Here is a 22931-nt window from a genome sequence, read left to right as displayed (position 1 = left end):
TTTCTTAAACTCCCATTTGGTTTTTGTAAACACGCGTTTCTTCTATATCTTACCATACCCCGATGGTCGTTTGCCGTCGAGTTGAGTCATGACAACGAAACAGGATTCCGTACTCAGATCCCTGAGTCGTCTAAAACCTCCACCACTGTCATATATAAACTTTTGCACATACCACGAAGTCATTCGTGTTATGGAAGGCAAGCGATTCATTGACAAAGACTATGTAAAGGAGGTGCCCTAATTTATGAAAACAGAAATGATAATGAAAATGGATTGTAGATAGTGTAAGTCAGTGGCGTCATTTAGGGGAGGCGGGGCAATTTCATCCCCTCCCCCAAGTTAAAAAAAATTATTGAGTAATACCATTAGAAAAAAAATTGAAAACTCTACTCTTAATATTAAATATTTCACTTTTAAAAACGCTTAAGAAAATAATAAAAGTTGAGTTAGTTAATGACTTTACTCAAATGAAACCAAGGCGACACCGTTTACTACGGTGGTCGTCAACACTCGCTGAAATGTGCAACGGGTACGCGGTGCCGTCTCACGTACACCGTTGTGCAGCAGTGAGAGATAGAGAGCATACCCGCTAGCAGCTACGAGAGCACTATGGTGCGCTGCGTTTTCAGCGGGTAAGAGATGCTAGCCCCAGCGTGCTCTGTGCTGACGACCCCTGGTTTACTACATTATTGGTTGTTATCTATTGCAAATCACCAAGACGGCCACGTAGAAAATGAGCAGACGACTTTATTCCACTGTGAGTGGAACGAATCTTTGGGTCCACCGTGTAGATGATAATTATCTATTGCAAATAAAAGTATGTTTTTTTTTTATTTAAATTAAAATTTCTTTATCAAGAAAATTGTGTGTATGTTCACTTGTTCGCACTTACGTTATATCTGTAACAGATAATTCATCGCTATGTTAAAAACAGCAGCACTTTGAAGAAAACAACCGCCAGGATCGCCACCCGTCCGCCGTAAACGAACACGAGATGGCAGTACAGTCGCTAATGCAATTCAAATGGGAATTATGACGTGACTCCTTATGTAACAACTAGATGGCAGCGTAGTAAACCTGACAAAAGTTGTTAACCTCAAAGCCTATAAGGCCGACCTATCTGGGTATATATGATCTTGGGTTATATTAACAGCAAATGCATGTAAATTACGAATTGTATAAGTAGAATGAGAAGTTAAAATTAGGCCTATAAGTGGAAACTGAAAATGTGCAAAAAGTGGGGTAAACTCGACCATAAAACAAGAAATAAATAAACCATGATATCAGCCCTATTTGTAACTTAATATAATACAAACTGAAAAAAATAAAAAACTTAAAAGTGTGTTCAATACGTCTGATAGCATGGTTTAAATGTTTATTTTTTTATTATAATGGTCAAGTATACCCCAGTTTACGACATGGAAAAAATACTTCATATCAGAGGAAGTAGGGAGACACTAGGCCACCCGAAGTGTCCTATAAGGTCATCTCTAAAAATTATTTCCCTCAAGCAAACACTGAAAGGACGCTCTTGTTAACTGTGAAATGAGATTGAAAACCAGGAAAACAAGAAAAAACTCTAAACCTCAGCTTTGTCCACCACAAATACAGCTCCCCCATCACCTGAATTTGAACCTGGCCCAAGATCGCAATAAGCCAGTACTCTACCAACCGAGGCAGATAGTTTCTGAATATACAAAGATTACCTTATCGGTATTAGAAAGCTGTAAATATGTATTTTGGTGGAAATTTTGAAATTGACTTTTCAACATCCTTTTATACTTCGTATAATGGGAAAGTAAAAAGAGTCACGGTCAATATGGCAAGTGTACGCCATGTAAAAACACCTAATAGCAACCACTGAACCAATGGCGTAGCTCAGGCGGTAGTTACATTTGCCTGCCGATCCGGAGCTGCAACTGATCTAGGACTCGATTCTCACTTAGGTTATCACTTGATGGATTTTCCCCAACTGTGAGGCGAATGTCAGGTAATCCCATAGCGAATCCTCGGTCTCATCTCGCTAAATACTATCTGTCTATCGCCAATACCATCAACGCTAAAATAACATCGTGGTAAATGCATCATCGTTAAATAACCAACTAAGAAAACATCGCATTAACCACAGACAACTGTAATGACATAGGCGAGATTCAAATTCGCTTTCGTTGCTTTCACGCAACGTTCGATTTGAGGTCTCAATCTGATTTGATTGCCTATATTTTGACAAGTTTTAAAAAAGTAAAAATTACTGGCATAATATATTTTATACTCGACCATGCCGAAACGTAGTAATTATACACCTGGTAGCAGACCTTTAATGCATGTCATTAAAGTACACCTACTCATTAAAGGTCAGGTCTTTCAGCCAATGACGACTCAGGTTACAACTGTTCAGCCAATGACAGGTCAGCTTTCTACCGTTATAAAACCGCAAGTATCGATTATTCTCGGATATGCAATCGAAAGAGAATTAGCGAAAAGTCACGGAGGCTGGAAATCCAATACTGTCGCAGAAGGTTATGTTCTGTTACTATAATAATTAGCGTTAATTGTAAATAATATTCAAATAAATTCAATTTGTCATCTCGTTTTTCAATGTCTAATTTAATTTCAATCTTATCTCTGTAGGTTCTTATGGCCTAGCAAGGTCAATGTGGACATCTGCTCCTCGGAAAAAATCAATACTTTCGCGTCTGCGCACATCTCACAACATACGGAACATTGGTCAAGGTCAGATACAATTAAAATTAATAATATCAAGTTAGAAATATGGTCGAGCATAAAAAGTCGTATGAAACTCGCCTATAATGGTAATTAAGAAGCTCGTATGAAAATTATGAAACTCGCTTGCGCTCGTTTCATAAATATCCATACTCACTTCTTAATTACCTTCATTATAGGCTCGTTGCATAATGTACTATTATTCAATAGATGATATTCAAAATTTAGGTCTATAAAATACATGATTGTTAGATATATAGCCCAGAAACATCAACTTTTAAAATATAAAAAGATAAAGATAATACCTACTTCGATTTCGACAGAGTGAACCCGTTGTTTCTACAAAAATATTTAGTAATTCGAGGACCACATTGTCTGGAGATAAAAAAATATATATAACAATAACAATAACATCTATTTGCATTCATAGTTTTGAGAGCGGTTTGCTCAGCCTTGAATCGTACTTGCAAACTCGGCCTACCTACTGTGTATTTAGATTACCGAGCCTCTATTTTTCATCGTCTTCGAGCTTTGTTCTTGCCAGACGGGTGTATACACAAACACATGGTAAACAGTCATTGGGCAACAACCCAGAATTTTTTGGATCCTCAAAGTAAGATTCCATATTTTTAATATTTCTACACCTCGTGGTCACGCACGTTGGCCCTAAAGGATACAGTCATGAAGACAGGTGTTCTCTTTTTTCTTAAAAATAATATGAACAGTTAAAATATTCAATCCATCTTCTGAGAAATCACATATAAAAAGTAAATTAATAGCACAACATTAATAATTATATTTCTCACGAAAATTTTACGCATTTACTAATACTTGTATATTTGGTATACTTTGTCCTTCAGGGCAACCACTATTTTAGGGGAAGTTTGTTTGAATTAAATTAAATTAAATTACAATACATACACTTTCCCCAGAAAAGGACAGTGATGATAGTTGCACAAGACATTATAATTAAAGCGTCCTCTGGAGCAAGAACTTAACTGCAAAATCTTAAATTTGAGATACAGAAATAATATTTTGTTGGAAGGGAAATGTGTTATTAAGGATTCAGTACACATTGGATACGGGAAAACGACATAAAGTACGTTAAGTTGTTATTTCAGAGAATGTTTCAATAATTTAATTCCTACTATCATCTTTTCAGTTACCTACAAGAGAACATTTCCCTTAGAATATTATATCTGAAAACTGACATGATTATAAAGTCTAAAATGTTGATGATGACAATAATAACAATAATAAAAATAATAACTTATGGAAATTAAGTTAACTAAATGACACATGACTTTTAATAATTAACAGTAGCCTATAGATAATCATAAGACTCGCCCCGTTCCCGCGCGATCTAAGGCCTCGGATTAGTGATACGGAATCCGTGCTGTTTCGAGTCTTTATGAAAGAAGAATTTATCTCATGAAATTTAGATCAGTATCTGGGACCGGTGCCCACCTAGCATCTAGGGGAATTTCTGAAATTACAGTGATTAGCGCATTCCTGTTTCTTTAAATAAGTTATTTAACGACACTGTATCATCACGAGGTTCTCTAGCTTGGATGTGGGTTCGATTCCCGCTTGGGATGATTACCTGGTTTGCAGGAGTGGAGAAAGGCAGAAGGGGAGAGAGAGGAAGGCTGAATCGACGAAAGAAGAGACGGGTGAACGAGAAAGCGAAACAAGTGCGGGGAATAGAAGAGGAAGTAGTGAGTGTGTAAAGCGTGCCAGGAGTGAGAAAAGAGGGGGCAATAGTGGACAAAAACCTGTCTATAATCTGAGGAAATGGTGCATCAGTGGGTTGAAATAATAGTAGGTTAGCTAGGAATGGTAAATGGAGGTGATCTGTAGTTCTTTTGTTCCAGTGTTAAATTGTGTTATAAATAAAGTGAAAACAATGTTGCCAGGATACGAGCGCTAATGTGTGGTGGAGAAGTGTTTAGTCAGTGAATATATTATTAGTTCAAGTTTGTAGTGAAATAGTCAACAAGGGTTAGGTCTTTTATATTAAATAAGTTAGGTGCATTGTTATTTAAAATATGAAATTAGGTTGGAGGGAAGAAATATTAATTAATTTTAGAAATTATTTTTAGAATTTTTTAAGGGGACTGAGAAGAAGAGAAGGGAAGTAGAATAATAGTGGATAAAGTAAAATGATGGTCAAGTGAAAATGAAGGGACATCAAAGACATGGCAAGAACAGGCTTCAAGGATCAATACACGTCTTGTTTAAAATTGTAAATAGTGCAAGTAAGGGAATGCTGGCCCGAATACAGAAATGTGAAGGGCCAGCAGGACCGTAGATTTTTTTTGAGAAAATATATCAAATATCAAATATCAAGATTACCTGGTTTGGCTTCTTAAGAGTAAGTTCTCATACGTAAGGCGAATGTCAGTCAGATTCATGGGGAATCCTCGGTCTTAACTCACAAAAATACCATCTCGCCATGAGAGCAGAAGGAATTTATTGGAAAGTGATTGTGGCCAAAAGGTCGCTTAAAGCATAGTTTTATTAGTTACTGTATGAAATTTGTAAAATATAAATCCGTGGCGTCGTGGTTTAAGGCATCCTGCCTAGAACTCGCGTTACGGAATGCGCGCTGGTCCGAGTCCTTATGGAGGAAGAAATTTTCTAATGAAATTTCGGCCAGTGTATGGGACCGGTGCCCACCCAGCATCGTGATGCACTTGGGGAGCTACGATAGGTAGCGAATTCGATTACACAAACCAGCTATAACGGCTAGGGGGCTCATCGTGCTAACCACATGATATCTCCATTCTGGTTGGATGATCGTCCACATCTGCTTCGGCATGTGGACGTGAGACCAGCAGCCGGCTGGTCGATCTTGGCCCTTTGTGGGCTGTAGCGCCAGGGATTATTATTATTATTATTATTATTATTATTATTATTATTATTATTATTATTATTATTATTATTATTATTATTTAATTACGATCTTAATATCACATTGTTCTCTTCTTTTAGTATGATAAGCCGATAAATTAAATACATATGCTTCCGTTGCTTAGTTATTTTATGTTCATGTAATTACATTCGAAAGCAATTTTATTAATGTACCTATAAATGATAAACTAAAGAAATGTCAGCATGTTGGCTATACTTACTTACTTACAAATTGCTTTTAAGGAACCCGCAGGTTCATTGCCGCCCGCCATTGGTCCCTATCCTGTGCAAGATTAATCCACTTTCTATCATCATATCCCACCTCCCTCAAATTCATTTTAATATTATCCTCCTCTCTACGTCTCGGCCTCATCAAAGGTCTTTTTCCCTCCGGTCTCTCAACTAACACTCTATATGCATTTCTGGATTCGCCCATACGTGCTACATGCCCTGTCCATCTCAAATGTCTGGATTTAATGTTCCTAATTATGTCAGGTGAAGAATACAATGCGTGCAGTTCTGCGTTGTGTAACTTTCTCCATTCTCCTGTAACTTCATCTCTCTTAGCCCCAAATATTTTCCTAAGAACCTTATGTAGGCTATACAGTAGAAAAAATTCTTGGAGTTAGAATAAATCTCAGGGAAGAAAATACAAAGTTCTATAAAAATAATAGCTGTCCCAGCTTCGCTGTATGGCATTGAAACATACGTAGGGGAGAGTCGGGTAATATCGGACATTGGGTAATATCGGACAGTGCGTTTCTTTCATCTACCACCATACGGTAGTACCTGAATGACATGGTTATGTTTCTCTATGCGACATCACAGAAACGTAACCATGTCAATCAAGTACTATCATCGTGTAATCGTGTAATATCGGACAGTGCGTTTCTTTCATCTACCACCATACGGTAGTACCTGAATGACATGGTTACGTTTCTCTATGCGACATCACAGAAACGTAACCATGTCAATCAAGTACTATCATCGTGTGGTAGATGAAAGAAACTCACTGTCCGATACTACCCGACTCTCCATTAAATATTAAATCAAATTTTAAAAAAATGCAGTTCCAACTTCTGAAATGAGATAGGCCTACTTGAAATCAATGTTGATTAAAAATCAGCATACGTTTATTATCAATGAAGACATGAGAAGTAGCTCAATATAAAACGAATTACACAATAAGATGGGCATTACAGATAAGTATGGAGTGAACAGGTGGAACGAGCGGATGTTAGCAGAGTACCAGTAACAGTGTGTAACCACAGTCTAGTATATACAGTCACGAAGCTTGAGTTGTTGAGGTTGCTAGGAACAATAGACTGTGCAGGTACTATTTCGCATTGTCTGTAATGAGGCGATAGTAGCGATCCTAATGGTTAGCAACTATCTATGGATGCATATTTATTATATATTGAGCTTCGTGACTATATATACTAGACTGTGGTGTAACTACGTATTAACCTATAGGGAAGAGAGAATAAATTTGAAGGATCAGGAATACCATGAACAAAGTGAGCCGGAACTGACGATGACGAGGAAGAAGAAGAAGAAGAAGAAGAAGAAGAAGAAGAAGAAGAAGATGGTGGTGGTGGTGGTGGTGACATGTTATTAAGGTTTATTAGTATTACACTTTTATTTAGGAGTTTCCTACAGTAAAATAGTTTTCCTGCAACCCATTACCAATTATATTTTTCTATGAGTTTCTTTTCTCCATGTCAGCCCTATATAATCCATACTTCTTCGGACGCCTTCCATTCATTGTTCCTCAGCTTTTTCCGTCTTCTGTTGTCCTCTGCTTCCATTCCAACGCCATCTTTGGTACTCTGTCATTTCTCAACCTCTTCACACGTTTAAACTATGTTAATCTTCTTCCTTCTCTCGCCGGTAAGGCATTATTTTAATATCAATAATTTATATATGTTTATTTACAGCTTTATCTCTTCCTGGTTTTCGAGAGGCCCTCCTCAAAAAAATTCATCCTAGTTACTAATACGTGTTTTCCGTATTGTCTGCCTAATGTTCACGTTTCCGCTTTATAGTAATGCACTTTGTACCAGTGAGCTATTAATATGCTTTTTTGTTTTGCTCTTAATGTTTCTATACTTTTCTTCCTTCACTTACTCTCTCTTATATTTAAGATATACGACTACTTGTACTGTCGGTCTCTAATACTGATTCTAAATACTTAGGGGAGAGTCGGGTAGTATCGGACATCGGGTAATATCGGACAGTGAGTTTCTTTCATCTACCACATGATGATAGTACCTGATTGACATGGTTACGTTTCTGTGATGTCGCATAGAGAAACATAACCATGTCATTCAGGTACTACCATATGGTGGTAGATGAAAGAAACGCACTGTCCGATATTACCCGATGTCCGATACTACCCGACTCTCCCCTATCTTAAGGGGAGACGATGGTATTTTTTTTAACTTTTTTCCTGTTTGGTGTAAAATATTAATTTTTTGTATGTAGAAAGCTCATAGCTGTAGGAACTCAACTAAATATAAATATTTTGAAAAATATATATATATATATATATATATATATATTTGGGGGCCCAAATTTGAAAAAAAAACCCAATGCAGGATTGTACTAAAACCGATAGGCTATATCTAAACCGTTTTTAAAGATAAAAGCATTCTCTACAAACTGTCTGTAACAGAATTTTGATATTAGTCCCTACGTTTGTAAAATAAACAATTAAAATTTAATAACAATTTTCTGATTTCCTTTCTTGCAAACAAACGGACGTATTTTTTAAATGAAATCAATTAACAAAATTCTGTTACAGAGAAACGTTTCCTAATAGTCTAAAGAATGTGGGTTGTAAATTTCATGCATGTATCTTCAATATTTCAGAAATTATATCCATTTTGTCTGGCAATGTAGCAAAAAAAAAATGAAGTTATTGGAAACCGATAAAAGTGGGCGTGTGATTTAAAAATCCATAGCGCAGGAAGTTTAAAAATGACGACTCAACATCCGACAAGGGCATAAATGCCTACAAAATGTTATGCAATGCATTCCACACATATCAAAGAGTATTTTAAAGAAAAAAAAAATTTGAAAATTTAATTTACCGGAAACAAAAATAAAAGTGGGCGAGTGATTTAAAAATCCATAACGCAAGAAGTTTAAAAATGGCGACTCAACAACCGATAAGGGCACAAATACCCATAAAATGTTATGCTATGCATTCCACACATATCACAGAGTATTTTAAAGATTTTTTTTTTTTTAATTTACTCATTTTTCACCAAAAAATACTATCCTCTCCCTCCTTAATTTCCTGGTCTTCAATCTCCAGTTTTCATCAAACTGATCTTCAATTATATAAATATTTTGTTTTACTGAGATAACATTCAGTTCCAAAATTTTGTACTCTTGAATTAATTTTCCCATCATGTATGAAGCATCTTAAATGTTTTGAGTGCATATTGCTTGGTCGTCTATGAAAAGTAATTAACTGACGTAGATAGTATTTCTGGTAGGTACATAGGAATTCTCTTAGTGTTGTATTTTTTATATTTTCGTAAGGAAACATTTAAATATACTCGTACGGTATGTTCACAGAAACCCTTCATCGTTACAAACGGGTATAACTTCGCAACGGTGACTCTAAGAATTCCTGTTTTGATTATTATGGTATATATATATATATATATATATATATATATATATATATATATATATATATATATATATATTGTCTGTGGAAACAATATATGGCAACACAAGCGAATAGAAGGTGATAATATTGGTGTGTTTCGTTTGGATTTACCAGTCTTTTGTTATTCTTTAATTCTTACATTGTAGCAAATGTTCGTTTGACTACCTTAACAACAGGCAGAAAGGTGAGTCAGAACCAAGACAATGTCTTCTGCAAATGGCCATCAAGGTCCCCCGACTTGAATGTGACTTATGAGTAACCTGCGGATTAATGTCTATATACCTATTTTAATCCTTAACCTGAAGACGCAAGCTTTTAGGTTACATATCCATTTTAAGGCATTGTATTATATGCGAATTCTATAGTGCCTATAATTGCCTATTTCACTAGTAAATGTCTATTTGTTTATAAATGCCCAAAAGTTGCCTAAATATCCGTATTATATATTATACTTGAATTTATTGACCATACTTACTTACTTACTTACAAATGGCTTTTAAGGAACCCACAGGTTCATTGCCGCCCTCACGTAAGCCCGCCATCGGTCCCTATCCTGTGCAAGATTAATCCAGTCTCTATCTTGATATTCCATCTCCCTCAAATCCATTTTAATATTATCCTCCCATCTACGTCTCGGCCTCCCCAAAGGTCTTTTTCCCTCCGGTCTCCCAACTAACACTCCATATGCATTTCTGGATTCGTCCATACGTGCTACATGCCCTGCCCATCTCAAACGTCTGGATTTAATGTTCCTAATTATGTCAGGTGAAGAATACAATGCGTGCAGTTCTGTGTTGTGTAACTTTCTCCATTCTCCTGTAACTCCATCCCACTTAGCCTTATTCTAAAACACCCTTAATCTCTGTTCCTCTCTCAGAGTGAGAGTCCAAGTTTCACAACCATACAGAACAACCGGTAATATAACTGTTTCATAAATTCTAACTTTCAGATTTTTTGACAGCAGACTAGACGACAAAAGCTTCGCAACCGAATAATAACAGGCATTTCCCATATTTATTCTGCGTTTAATTTCCTCCCGAATGTCATTTATATTTGTTACTGTTGCTCCAAGATATTTGAATTTTTCAACCTCTTCGAAGGATAAATCTCCAAATTTTAAGTTTCCATTTCGTACAATATTCCGGTCACGAGACATAATCATATACTTTGTATTTATTGACCATTCTATCGTTATTTTTTTTAATCTGTAATTTGTTTCTTTTTTATCCAGCAGAGGGCAGTGATATCATACAACTATCGATAATTCTGCGTGTTACGTTTTACTGCAACCAAAGCGCGGAGAAATCGAATAATTTAAAATCAACCAATAAGAAAAAATGTACAATATTTCGAAAGCGCGTGAATCATTGGTGATAGTTGACTAGGATAATTGTTTTAAACTATGTATCCGTTTCGTGAGTTTGTGAGTTGATTATGGAGTTGAGTTTTCTGCTGCAATACGTGAAATATGCCGTGAAGATATGCCAAAGCAATAGTCTTCGAAAGCATACGTTCTGAAACAATGGATCGATGGTGATCCTAACTTCTCATCAGTTGGAAAAGTTATATATTGCGAAGCATGCTGCAGAGAAGTAAGAAAACTCAGTATATTTTTTGTGTCCATTAAATTTTCACCTCATTTGTGGTATGCATTGCAGTTTAAATTAATTAATGTTCTATGTTATGTTAAGGTTAAATGCGAGAATAAATATCAAACTGACCAGCACAAGGGTACCAACATGCATTTAATGAAAAGTAAACAGGTCAGTACTGCAGTACAGCCTTTCATGTCCGAACTGCCCAACAAAGATACAGGGACATCATTTTATTTTTACTAACATTTCTAATATTAACTTGGCTATACCTTTTGATCAACGGTTGAAAACAGTAAACACCGTTTGCTACCCCCTTCCACGACTGGAGTTAGATGATACTGGCATAATATACAAACAAATCATTTTACTAGGTATAGGAGGGAAGAAAAGTAGTTCATCCACTTACGTAAACTAGGAAATTCAGTTTTTCAGTTTGATAATTTTCATTAGGTTTTTGTTTAATCAAAATACAGTACAGTATTAACAATGAGTGTTTTTACTCAAGAACTGAGCTGTCCATCCGGACGTATTCATTATGCAGTATATATTATTATACTGTCTATAGCACATTAGCGTACACTATAGAGAATGAAGTTAAATTGAAAAATAATCAAATATGGATATTCAAACACATTTTTGAAAATGGTGGCCGTTCATTTCGATACAGGCTTCAGTTCTTTTATGCATATTATCCACTATTATACCTAATTCCAATTACCAGTTTCGTCCTTTGTACCAGTAACTCATGTTGAAATAATTCTGTACCTACTCTATAAAAGAGTACCTTACGTACTGTAAATTCAATCTTCACTTCTGCTCGATCCGAAAATATAAAATTACTCAGACGTGCTATCTAATGTCCGTCCAAGTGGTTATGTCCCAGGGTCATAGAAAGAGGGAAAACCACGTGACAGTTAATTACTTAAAGAGGTCCTTTTATTTAAGTTATTTTAAACAGTTGTATAATATTACGTAGACGTCCAATTCCTAACAGAAATTAATGTTTTCAGAAAAGAGCTAAGACAGCCAGCCGCTAGCCTTTACAGAGAGGCGAATAGAAGCAGGTGGGGGAAACCGGGATGCGACGTAGGCAAATGGACGGCAGTACCTGTGCGAAAATGATTCAATAGTGAAAGCTCTTTCGTCACTGGAAAACGCGAACATATTTTTGTAACGTACTGTTTACTGTGACCGTGGTACTACTATGATTGTATTTGCGGCCTTGGTTCTGTGTGGAGGACGGTTGAACTTCATTAGTAGAAAGGGTGGGAGTGAAGTACATTCAAAAACTCAGGTACAATAAAAATTGAAGTAATAATAAAATGATGTGCCTGTAGAAAGGAAATCTATGAGGACTTGTGTAGAACTATGGTGAAAGCAAACAATCCTTGGAAGAAGCTACATAGATAATATGTACCTCAGGAACTTTCTGCACAAATACACCAACAAGATTATCCCTAACGAGTCCACATTAAGATAAAATTATCTGAGTGCAATACATAGTTCGGCGAGTTTGTAAAATATGAACTTTAATTTATTTGAAACTTAAAACAATTAACTTTTAAGGTTACTTTCATTTAGTTGTGTAATTCTTATGTATGTTGCAAACCACTGATGAAATAAAACGTCACATGGTAAATTCTCCCTTCTTACTATCTATTGATGAAACTACGGAAAAGTGTAGTAGAATGATCGTTAATGTGGTTGTTGGGAAACTCTTTTCTAGTGATGCAGGGATACCGCATTTAATATTGTCCAAAGAAGTTGAGGTCACCGAACATTCAGTGATTGTAAGAACGATTAGGGATGCTTTGAGCAAGTAAAAATCAATAGGATATTCCTGAATTGTTACAAATTTTAGTTTCAAAACTTAATTCCTGTGATTTTTTTTTAATTTCTTTTAGGAAACTTGTGGACACAGGAGAACAATGACGACAACCTGCCATATCGATAGTCTGTAGATCTATATCCCTTAGACAGCTAGGACAAATAATGTTTTTGTAAGGAACAAATCTCAATGCGGTGTATTCCATTGCATAATAATTACTGTACTGCTGCTTAAATGCATTTAATTATTCATTGTTTCTTCAAAGAATAAATCGAGTATTTATGTAATGAAATGTGCATGAATTGTTGATCATTCTTGCTCTTTTTATTTTATTTTACTTTTAGGCATACAGTTTTTTCTTTTTTTTTCCGCGCATATATTAAATTTTGTCACTAATGGAAGGACAGACAGAAATAATATAATAAATAATACAATGATATAAATTTGACAATCAAGAAAGCTCACAAGGTCTTGCAAAATCAATGGTTAAGCTCTGTTTTCTTACATTATAATTACTGTAAAATAAACTCTTTTATCTATGACCATAACGAAAAACATGCCTTTACTAAATACTTTTGCGTTTGTAAAGTAGACTTTTATTCAACATTACTTTATTCCACTAATGATATAAAGACTTTACCTCACAGTTTGAACTTTATGTCACAGTTCATTAGTATTTTCCTAATACCCGGGTACACACGTATACTTTTCCATTCAACTATTACTCAAGAAGTTAATACATTAGTAACTAGATGTCATTACCTCTACTTCTTTATTACCATTTCTTTAAATATAAGTTACATACACTCAATCTCCTTCTCTTTTCTCTATCTACTACGTCGTAATTTGTGCATTGCATCCGTATCTAATATGTATTTTTTTTTTAATTTGTAATAATTTACCTTTTGGGATGCGAGGAGACTTGAACCTGCGAAGTTGGGTTTATAGGATTTTAAAACTTAAAACAACACGCGATTGTCAACTGAGTTAAACAGACACGATGATTAATTACGTTTTAATATTCCTCTCAAGTTTACAGAAGTAAAATGTGAAATTATTTTAATCACATTAGTCCCGTGAACACTTCTAAATAATCCCTGAAACTTCAAAAAGACGAAAATACACGTTTAAAATGAAAAAAATATATATATATATTAAAATTATATAATTAACTAGCCGTACCCGTGCGCTCCGCTGCACCCGTTAGAAATAAATATAAAGTAATTACATAATTAAAATAGGACGTTTGATCCAGGGAACATTCGTGTTTGTTAGAAGGATAAATCGTTTAATATGTTACTTAATTGAAATTGTATTTAAATAATTAAATTGCGATCATTTTGGTCCAGAGAGAACTCATTTGGTGCAATGACAATTCCTTTAACATGTTTCTTATTTGTTATTATATGCAACTATAGTTTAATGAAGATTGACATATCATTTAGTTTTAATGTGTAAACTTTATATTACTTGCTATATGGTTCCATTGAATTATGGTAATAACTTAATTTTAACCATTGTTTTCTACGTCTTCAGTAAATGGCGCTTGGCCCACTATGGTTCTGAACCCTTCAAATAACTTAAATAGTGATACAGTATAAACAGTGATATGTAATAATTATATTTCTTTCTTTCGAAAATGTAAGAATTCACGATCTCCTATGTACCATTGCCATGGAATGAATAAATGTGTTTTTTCTTCCTACTCAAAAATTTTATATTTTGCACATGGGAATTACTGCAGGAACAACAACGCTACAATCTGAGGCGGCGGTGAAAACGTATTGTATTGTTACCGGTATTTTAAAAGTCTATCAGACCTACCAAATTTTGCATAGAATAAAACTTATCGGAAATCATTTTTAAAGAAACTTTTGTTATGTAATATTTTTCACTAAAAAGCAATAATAAGCGAGATATTTCTATTTAATTCAGGCCCCGTTAAATGAAGTATTTTGAATGCCATATAGCCTAAAATCTAAATTACAACGAACTTCATTTATATTTCAATTTTCATCGAAATCCGTTCAGCCATTATCGCGTGAAAAGGTAACAAACATCCAGACAGACAGACAGACAGACATACGAACAAAAATTTCAAAAAAGCGATTTTCGGTCTCAGGATGAATAATTATACATGTTAACACCAATTATTTTTGGAAAAGCGAAAATTACCAGAAATTTTTGGTTACATATTTATTATTAGTATATATTATATTATATTACCATATTATATTATATTATATTATATTATATTATATTATATTATATTATATTATATTATATAAAAAGTGCGTTGATAACAGATGTACTCCGATAAGAAAGTTTTTAATTTGTTGTGGGGGCTCTTGAATCTCAGAAGCAACAGCTTTTACAACGCAACATAATCTGCTTGGCTCATTACCCATTTTTTTGCATTGCATTTATTGCATATATAGTCTATTTTATGTATTTTAACACGATTCGATTGAGCATAGTTACAATTTGAATTATAAAATAATGGATTGGTAAGCTAACGTACTATTACTGCATACTAATCAATACACTCTCGTTGTTCGTTAATTCTCCGAGATTAAAATGAGTGTGTACATAAATATTATTTTAAGAAATACATAAAACTAATGTACAAAATAGCCTATCAAATTTTCTATGCATAAGAAGCTATTTTAATCTTATCTGTCATCGATTTACTAAGAAGTTACTGTAATAACATTGTAGCAGTATGTCCATCTAGAGAAAATACACTTTCCAATGGTGAAATAATAATTAATTATACAAATCGGTTAATTTAACTTCCGATATTACTTCATACAAACACAGAAACATTGTCTGTAAGCTAAGTTTAATAGCTTTCGATTGTTGCTGTCCAAAGCCCCTTTTTCGATTGTTGTTGTCCAAGGCCCCTCATAGACGAAGTCATTTGTTATTTCATTGCACCGTCTTAGATGGCGTTATTTTAATTTTAAAACTCATTTATCTCGTTAAATATCAGTCCTATCAAAATTTTGTAAAGAATAAAACTTATCGCACATCATTTTTAAAGAAACTTTTGTTATGTAACATTTTTCAGTAAAATCAATAATAAGCGAGATATTTCGAGTTATTTAATTCAGGCCCCCTTATAACCCCCCTTTTAAATAAAGTATTTTGAATGCCATATAGCCTAAAATCTAAGTTACAACGAAATTAATTTATATTCCAATTTTCATATAAATCGGTTCGCCATTATCGCGTGAAAAGGTAACAAACATACAGACAGACATACAAACAAAATTTTCAAAAATGCGATTTTCGGTTTCAGGGTGGTTAATTATATATGTTAGGACCAATTATTTTTGGAAAATCGAAAATTACCAGAAAACTGTCGGCTACAGATTTATTATTAGTATAGATTACAATTTGTTATTTATCCAACGCCTTAGATACCATTCTTCACTAATCATGGCCTCCTACATCATAACCTACCTAGTACACGTATCGATTCTAAAATCCATGCCATGATATGTGATTATATGAGGACTTATTTTCAACATATTTTCTTTTATAAAACAGAATTTTTCGTTATGGTCATGGATAAAATTACGTATGGTACTTGTGAGCGTGATCTTTATTGCACTCGGCTGACGCCTCGTGCTTAAATTATTCCACTCGCGCAATAAAGATGCACTTACCTCACAAGTACCATAAATAACTATTAATAAATAAATCCTAGATTTTTAAGTTATATATTTTTTTATTTATTACATAATTATCTACATATTTTTACCAACGTTGGCTATATATGTATGCACATATTTCTCACTTTCATGTCACGTAAAATCCGGGCTCTGCTATTATATATATATATATATATATATATATATATATATATATATATATATATATATATATATACGTTACAAAGGATATAGGCCAATAATATTTATGAGGGTGGATGGTATCATTAGTTCGTTATCGTTTATCTGGAAGCTACTCCGATTGTGCGAACGCGAAGGACGAGGAACAACTTGAGCAATTGAGCTATTCTGAGTTTGCCGAAGGTATGCACAGGCAGGCAGCCAACCGGAACACGGGCCTGCGGCTTCGTCATCCAGAGAGAACTATTCGCCTGATCCACAAACTGTATTTTATTTATTTATTTGTTTAACGACTCTTACAATTGTAGAGGCTATTCGGCGTAGGTATTGATAACGACTTGGCGAGTGGGAAGGGATTTGGAACCTAGTGGTCAAGATCTATTTTAAAGCATGCCTGGGGAAAAAACGGAAGTGGTAATCGGTACTGAGATCCTCCCAAGTTACTCTGCTCTAACGTTCGATTAAAAAAAAAATACATAAATCGGAAATGAAATTTATCTTCTTAATAACATGACATAGATGGTACATTTTGCAACATTGAGAGCTTTTATATCGTAGAAAGTTTTTCATTAATAAATCCGTCATTTTGGATAACAATGTAATACCATTTCATCGAGAAACTCGTATTAAAATGTAAATATAAAAAAAGTTTAATGATAAACGGTGCAAAGAAAAATCCTGGTCTTAGTTGAGAGCTTTGAAACTCAAACATGCCAGTAGGTCTAGGCCTAATTCCTGAAGCTGATTCTGCTGCTCCTGATGATGATAATAACGGTAATAATGATGATGATAATTATAACGATGATAATAAATTTGTTAATAATATTGGCAATAATGATAGTAATGGTAATATTAATGGTGATAACGATGATGGTAATAATTATAACGATTATTATAATTATCGTAATCACAATAATAATTACAATGGCGGTAATGATGTTAATAATGATGTGATAATAATGATGATAATAATTATGATAATGTTAATGATGACGATATTGTTAATAATTATGATGGTAATAGCAATGATGATCATGACGATAATAATAATGATAAATATGATGACGATAATAATAATGATGATAATGCTGTTACTAATAATAATGTTGATGATAATATCCATAATAATGATCATGACAATGATAATAATGATAGTGATAACGACGGACCTGATGAGAAAGAATGCAGTAATAGTGGTAGTGATATTCATTATTAGATCCATGGTCATGGTGATGGTTGTGATGATAGTGATAGTGATGGTTATGGTTTTGGTTATATTGACGATAGTGTTGGCAATGATGATTGTATTAATGGTGGTGGTTTGGTTGCTATAAAAATAGTGATGGTGATGATGATAGAGTTTGATAATATCTCGTCTCTCAGTATCAGTGTTGTAGATAACGGAAAATGACGAAATGGTAGAATAATACATGTAAAAACAGGAATACCCAGAGAAAACGTCCCTATACTGCCTAACATAAACTCCATCACTGCTTGGACAGGGTTTGATTTCAGGACAGCGTGGTGAACGAGTTACTATCTTTTACTTTATATCCTGCCTCCAGTATCTTTGACGAAGAACGGTGAAGCTTATATAAGGGGTTCACAACCAGAGTGGACCAAGTCCATCTGGAATAGTTCTAAGATATTGAGTCTTAAAGTTCCTGGCTCACGCTTAGCAACCTTCACCTTCCACCTTCACCTTTCTGGGGAAATGGAACCAAAATTGGAAGCGCCTTGATTTTACAAAAGATAGCCATTAGAATTTTATGTAAATCAAACTATCTGGAACATTGTCGGCCACTATTCAGACAATCACGGATTTTAACAATCATAAATTTGTATATATATGATCTAGTAGTCTACTTTACACTCGACAAAATATCGACAATTACTCATTAGTGGCTAATATACATGATCATGAAATTAGAAATAGTGAACAAATTAATATTCCATATTGTAGATTACACAAGAGCAACACAAACTTTTTAATTATGGGGATGAAATTATATAACAAACTCCCAAGTCAATATTACAAATTACCAATCAATAGCCTCAAAACTAGATATTACAATTAGTTATTAAATAATCCTTTTTATTCTGTTGCTGAGTCTTTCAACACAAATTTGTATGAAATTGTATTTTAAGAAATAAGTTTAATTGTAATTTAGTTAGTTTTCTTCAATTTAAAAGTTTCAAATTATTTCATGTTTTCATTGTATTACTTAAATTTTACTATTTCTTTTATTAGTGTTTTTTAATGTATTTATATGTTTTTTCAATTTATTCTGACGAAGCCTAAAACTGTATGTCTAATGGCCAAATAAATTGAATTGAATTGAATCAATTGGAAATGCTGCCCTCTGTAGAGTAACAAATGAGTTATGGACTTTGTTTGTTATGGCAATGAATAAATCTAAGCTTTCTTCATCCGAGATTGTGTTGATCCACAAACTGATCACTGGTGGACTTGTCCACTCTGGTTGTGAGCCCCTCATATCGCACAGATTTTTGTTAGGGTAGGGGAAGGTCCGGTAGTAATCCCTCCAATAATAACTGCAAACACATCACATATTCATTATATATGAGGTCTCGCCTACCTCAGTGAATATTACACGACTACTATGAAGTAGCCAATGTGTATTATCGCCATTTAATATGAGAATAGCTCAGTTGGAAAGAGCATTCAGCTCGTAGAGCTGAGAGGTTCCGGGTTCGATTCCCGGTGCCGGAACGAATTTTTCTCGTATTAAATGGTGATAATACACATTGGCTACTTCATAGTAGTCGTGTAATATTCACTGAGGTAGGCGAGACCTCATATATAATGAATATGTGATGTATTAACTGTTAGCAGTTGTCACAAACTGTTGTTGAATGTGGCCATAAAAGTCATTTAAATATGCGCTCCTGCATGTATGATTTACATTGTCTAAAGTGCAGGTAGTTAGGCCATAAAACATTACAACGAGAGGAGTTCGGCCGGCACCGTGGATCGTGTCCCGGCATAGCTCAGCTGGAAAGAGCACTCAGCGCGTAGAGCTGAGAGGTCCCGGGTTCGATTCCCTGTGCCGGAACGAATTTTTCTCATATTAAATGGTGATAATAACTGCAAAACTTTGGGGGACTCTGTGGACTAAACGTTAGTTAAAAATAAAAGCAGAAATGTCTTACACAAAGTCAACGTGCTTGTCTGAAGAACAGTATTAATCCTTGGAAAACATTTTTTGTAGTATTAGCAGGAAGGAGCACGACAACGAGCACATGGGCACACACAACACGAGGCTGGAGCACATGAGCCACTTACACCAAAACACTGCCACAAAATCCTTTTCGTTGAGAACCCGCTCCAACTGCTTCGCCGTGACCTCCTCGATCACCGACTCTTCCTTCACTTTCCCCGGCGCCGCTGCCTCGGCGGGTTTCTTCGCGGCGGAAACCCCGTCGAGCGCCGCGCAGGCGAGGACCAAGAGCGCAAACCACCACCGAACCCTCGGCCGCGGGGCCGAGCTGCCTGGAGCCATGCCGCTCCTCGTTAGTAGCAGACACTGCTACTGCAAGCACACGCGACGCGCACGGAGTGGGGACGCAGTCGTTTCATAGCCGCCTGCAAGAGGGCGCCACCGTCAATATATGTGCTCTCCTACGGGCGATGTTACTTTCGCGCTCTCCCGTCAGAGGGGTGAGGCCCACAGGTTACGTCACTCCCGCCGTGTCCTTGACACAAAGTGACCTTGTCTGTCTATATATAGAAACAATGCGCTCCTGTTACATCAGAAATTCAGAAATTACTCTGCCCATTTGTATTTGAGAGAATTCTTTCGTTTCATAACAGTGAAATTTTTGTTTCATACTCGGGCTAGGGCACAGTGTATACGACTCTGCAAGCTGCGAGTATTTTTACTCAGTCTTCTTGTCTGAATTTAGTTCAAACGATGTCCACTTTGTTTCGAAGCTTGAGAGTCGTCAGAATGCCGCTTCAGACAAATCCTGACTTATGGTATAGGTTCGGTCTTCATAGGGATGCCAGGTTAAGGTATTGCAGGTTCTAACTTAGGGCACGTTGAATCTTCTTAGGAATCTTAAATTCCTGTATAGGTGGTCTCCATAAGGATCCTATCTTGTGGTACTTTAAATACTAATTTATGGCACTACTGGTTGAGTCATCATAGAAATCCCAGCTTATAAGTTGAGCTTTCACAAGGACGCTTATAACACTTTTAAATGTTACCGTTTAATACTGCTTGAGTGTTCATAGAAACCCTAACTTATGATAGCCTATTGATTGAATCTTCATAGAAATCCCAATTTATATTGTAGCTTGAACTTTCAAAAGGATGCTTTAAGTCCTAACTTGTGATATTAGTTGAGTCTTCATAGAAATCCCAACTTATATTGTAGCTTGAACTTTCAAAAGGATGCTTTAAGTCCTAACTTGTACCTAGTATTAGTTGAGTCTTCATAGAAATCTCAACTTATGGTAAGTTTTTCATTGGATCTTCATAGAAATCCCAACTTATATTGTAGCTTGAACTTTCAAAAGGATGCTTTAAGTCCTAACTTGTACCTAGTATTAGTTGAGTCTTCATAGAAATCCCAACTTATGGTAAGTTTTTCATTGGATCTTCATAGAAATCCCAATTTATATTGTAGCTTGAACTTTCAAAAGGATGCTTTAAGTCCTAACTTGTGATATTAGTTGAGTCTTCATAGAAATTCCAACTTATGGTAAGTTTTTCATTGGATCTTCATAGAAATCCCAACTTATATTGTAGCTTGAACTTTCAAAAGGATGTTTTAAGTCCTAACTTGTACCTAGTATTAGTTGAGTCTTCATAGAAATCCCAACTTATGGTAAGTTTTTCATTGGATCTTCATAGAAATCCCAACTTGTGTTGTAGCTGTTCTTCTTCTGTTCTCCTTGTCATCCCCTTATTCTTCAGTATTCCCTTTGTTCTCCTTATGTTCCTCTTTCAGCATTGTATTCCCCTTGTTCTTCTTGTCTTCTCCTTTTCTCCTTACCTTCTCCCTGTTCTTCTTGTATTCCCTTTGTTCTCTTTAAGTTTACCTCGTTCTCTTTGTGTTCCCCCTTTTCTCCTTATCTTCCTCCTAGTTTTCTTCTTGTTCTCATGCATTCTCCTTGTTCACTTTGTGTTCCCCTTGTTCTCCTTGTGTTCTCCTTGTCCTCCTTGTGTTCCCCTTGTTCTCCTTGTGTTCGTTTTGTTCTCTTTGTCTTCGCTTTGTTCTCCTTGCATTCCTCTTGTCCTTATCTTTACCTTTTTTCTTATTACCTGTTCTCTTTATATTCCTCATGTTCTCCTTGTCTTCCCGTTATCCCTGTACTCTCCTTGTTTCATTTCTTGCAACACCATATGTAAAAGAATGCAGCATAGTAAAACTATGCATCTGTCGATTTTTTGTTTTTAATATTACCACTTTTATATTCGTTATTCCTTTATTAATTTATTTAATAACAATTTCAAGTACAAACGTAATGATATGAGCATGGCAAGAGAAGCCGAATTGATTAGGGGACGCCTATCCCACAATCGTTTTGTCCATAACAAAAATTATTATGGTTTCTTTTGGGAATCTCCTTCGCGGGTTTTTTTTTTTTTAACGATTTGTTGTCAGCTGATTCATCTATGAGTGAACCTTTCCTACATTTGTTTATAACGAACTAATCACTGAGAAAAGTATCCAAAACACCTCAGACAGGAACTATCGAAGACGTCAGACATGTATAGCACACGATACAAATTGAATTAAAACTGAAATATGAAATTAATAAAAGAATTACGGCCTATTAATTGGTAGCTTTGCGGGCCTCCAAACATTACTACAATTTTAGTAAGATTAATGATTGAATTTCCTTCCTTAGGAAAGTGTACAAGTTGGAATTCATTTTCCTAATGATATAATACGTAGCGGAAATGATTACTAATAGGAGATTTTTAATATAATTTCTTCCTTTCACATCAAAGGCATCATCGAGTGCTAGTTGGCAAAGTTATCTGAATCTGAATTTAGAAGTTAAAGTAGATCATACTTATACTATTAAGAACTTTGTTTATTATACAGAGTGTTTCCGAGGTGGTGTTACAAACTTTCAGGGGTGATGGCGAAGGGCACATGTATCAATTTGAGATGAGGAACCCTGGTCCGAGAAATAACTGAGTCGAAAGTTATAAGCAAAAATAGTTGTGTGGAAATGGAATTGTAATTTCGCACCACGTGCCCTCCATCCCTTAACCTTTGGAACAGTCGTGGAAAGATAGTATGGGCCGGATGTCTCCTATGTGGGTACTTGTCCCGATACAATCTGTGAGCTT

General features: G+C 35.2%; 1 protein-coding gene across 9 annotated transcripts in view; it reads right to left on the bottom strand.

The window, feature by feature from the left end:
* Positions 1 to 20231, bottom strand: part of hlk (hulk) — a 279558-nt gene extending 259327 nt beyond the window's left edge. For all 9 annotated transcript variants that reach the window (XM_069832862.1, XM_069832859.1, XM_069832860.1 and 6 more), the window contains exon 1: positions 19907 to 20231. In XM_069832862.1, coding sequence (XP_069688963.1) covers positions 19907 to 20123 — 217 coding nt within the window. In that variant the 5' untranslated portion in view covers positions 20124 to 20231. The remainder of the gene's footprint in view (positions 1 to 19906) is intronic.
* Between the last annotated feature and the right edge of the window lie 2700 nt (positions 20232 to 22931).

This window comes from Periplaneta americana, chromosome 8, assembly GCF_040183065.1.
Source record: "Periplaneta americana isolate PAMFEO1 chromosome 8, P.americana_PAMFEO1_priV1, whole genome shotgun sequence".
Classification (NCBI taxonomy): domain Eukaryota; kingdom Metazoa; phylum Arthropoda; class Insecta; order Blattodea; family Blattidae; genus Periplaneta; species Periplaneta americana.
Note: the sequence above shows the minus strand (reverse complement) of the source record. Positions and strands in the feature narration are given on the sequence as shown.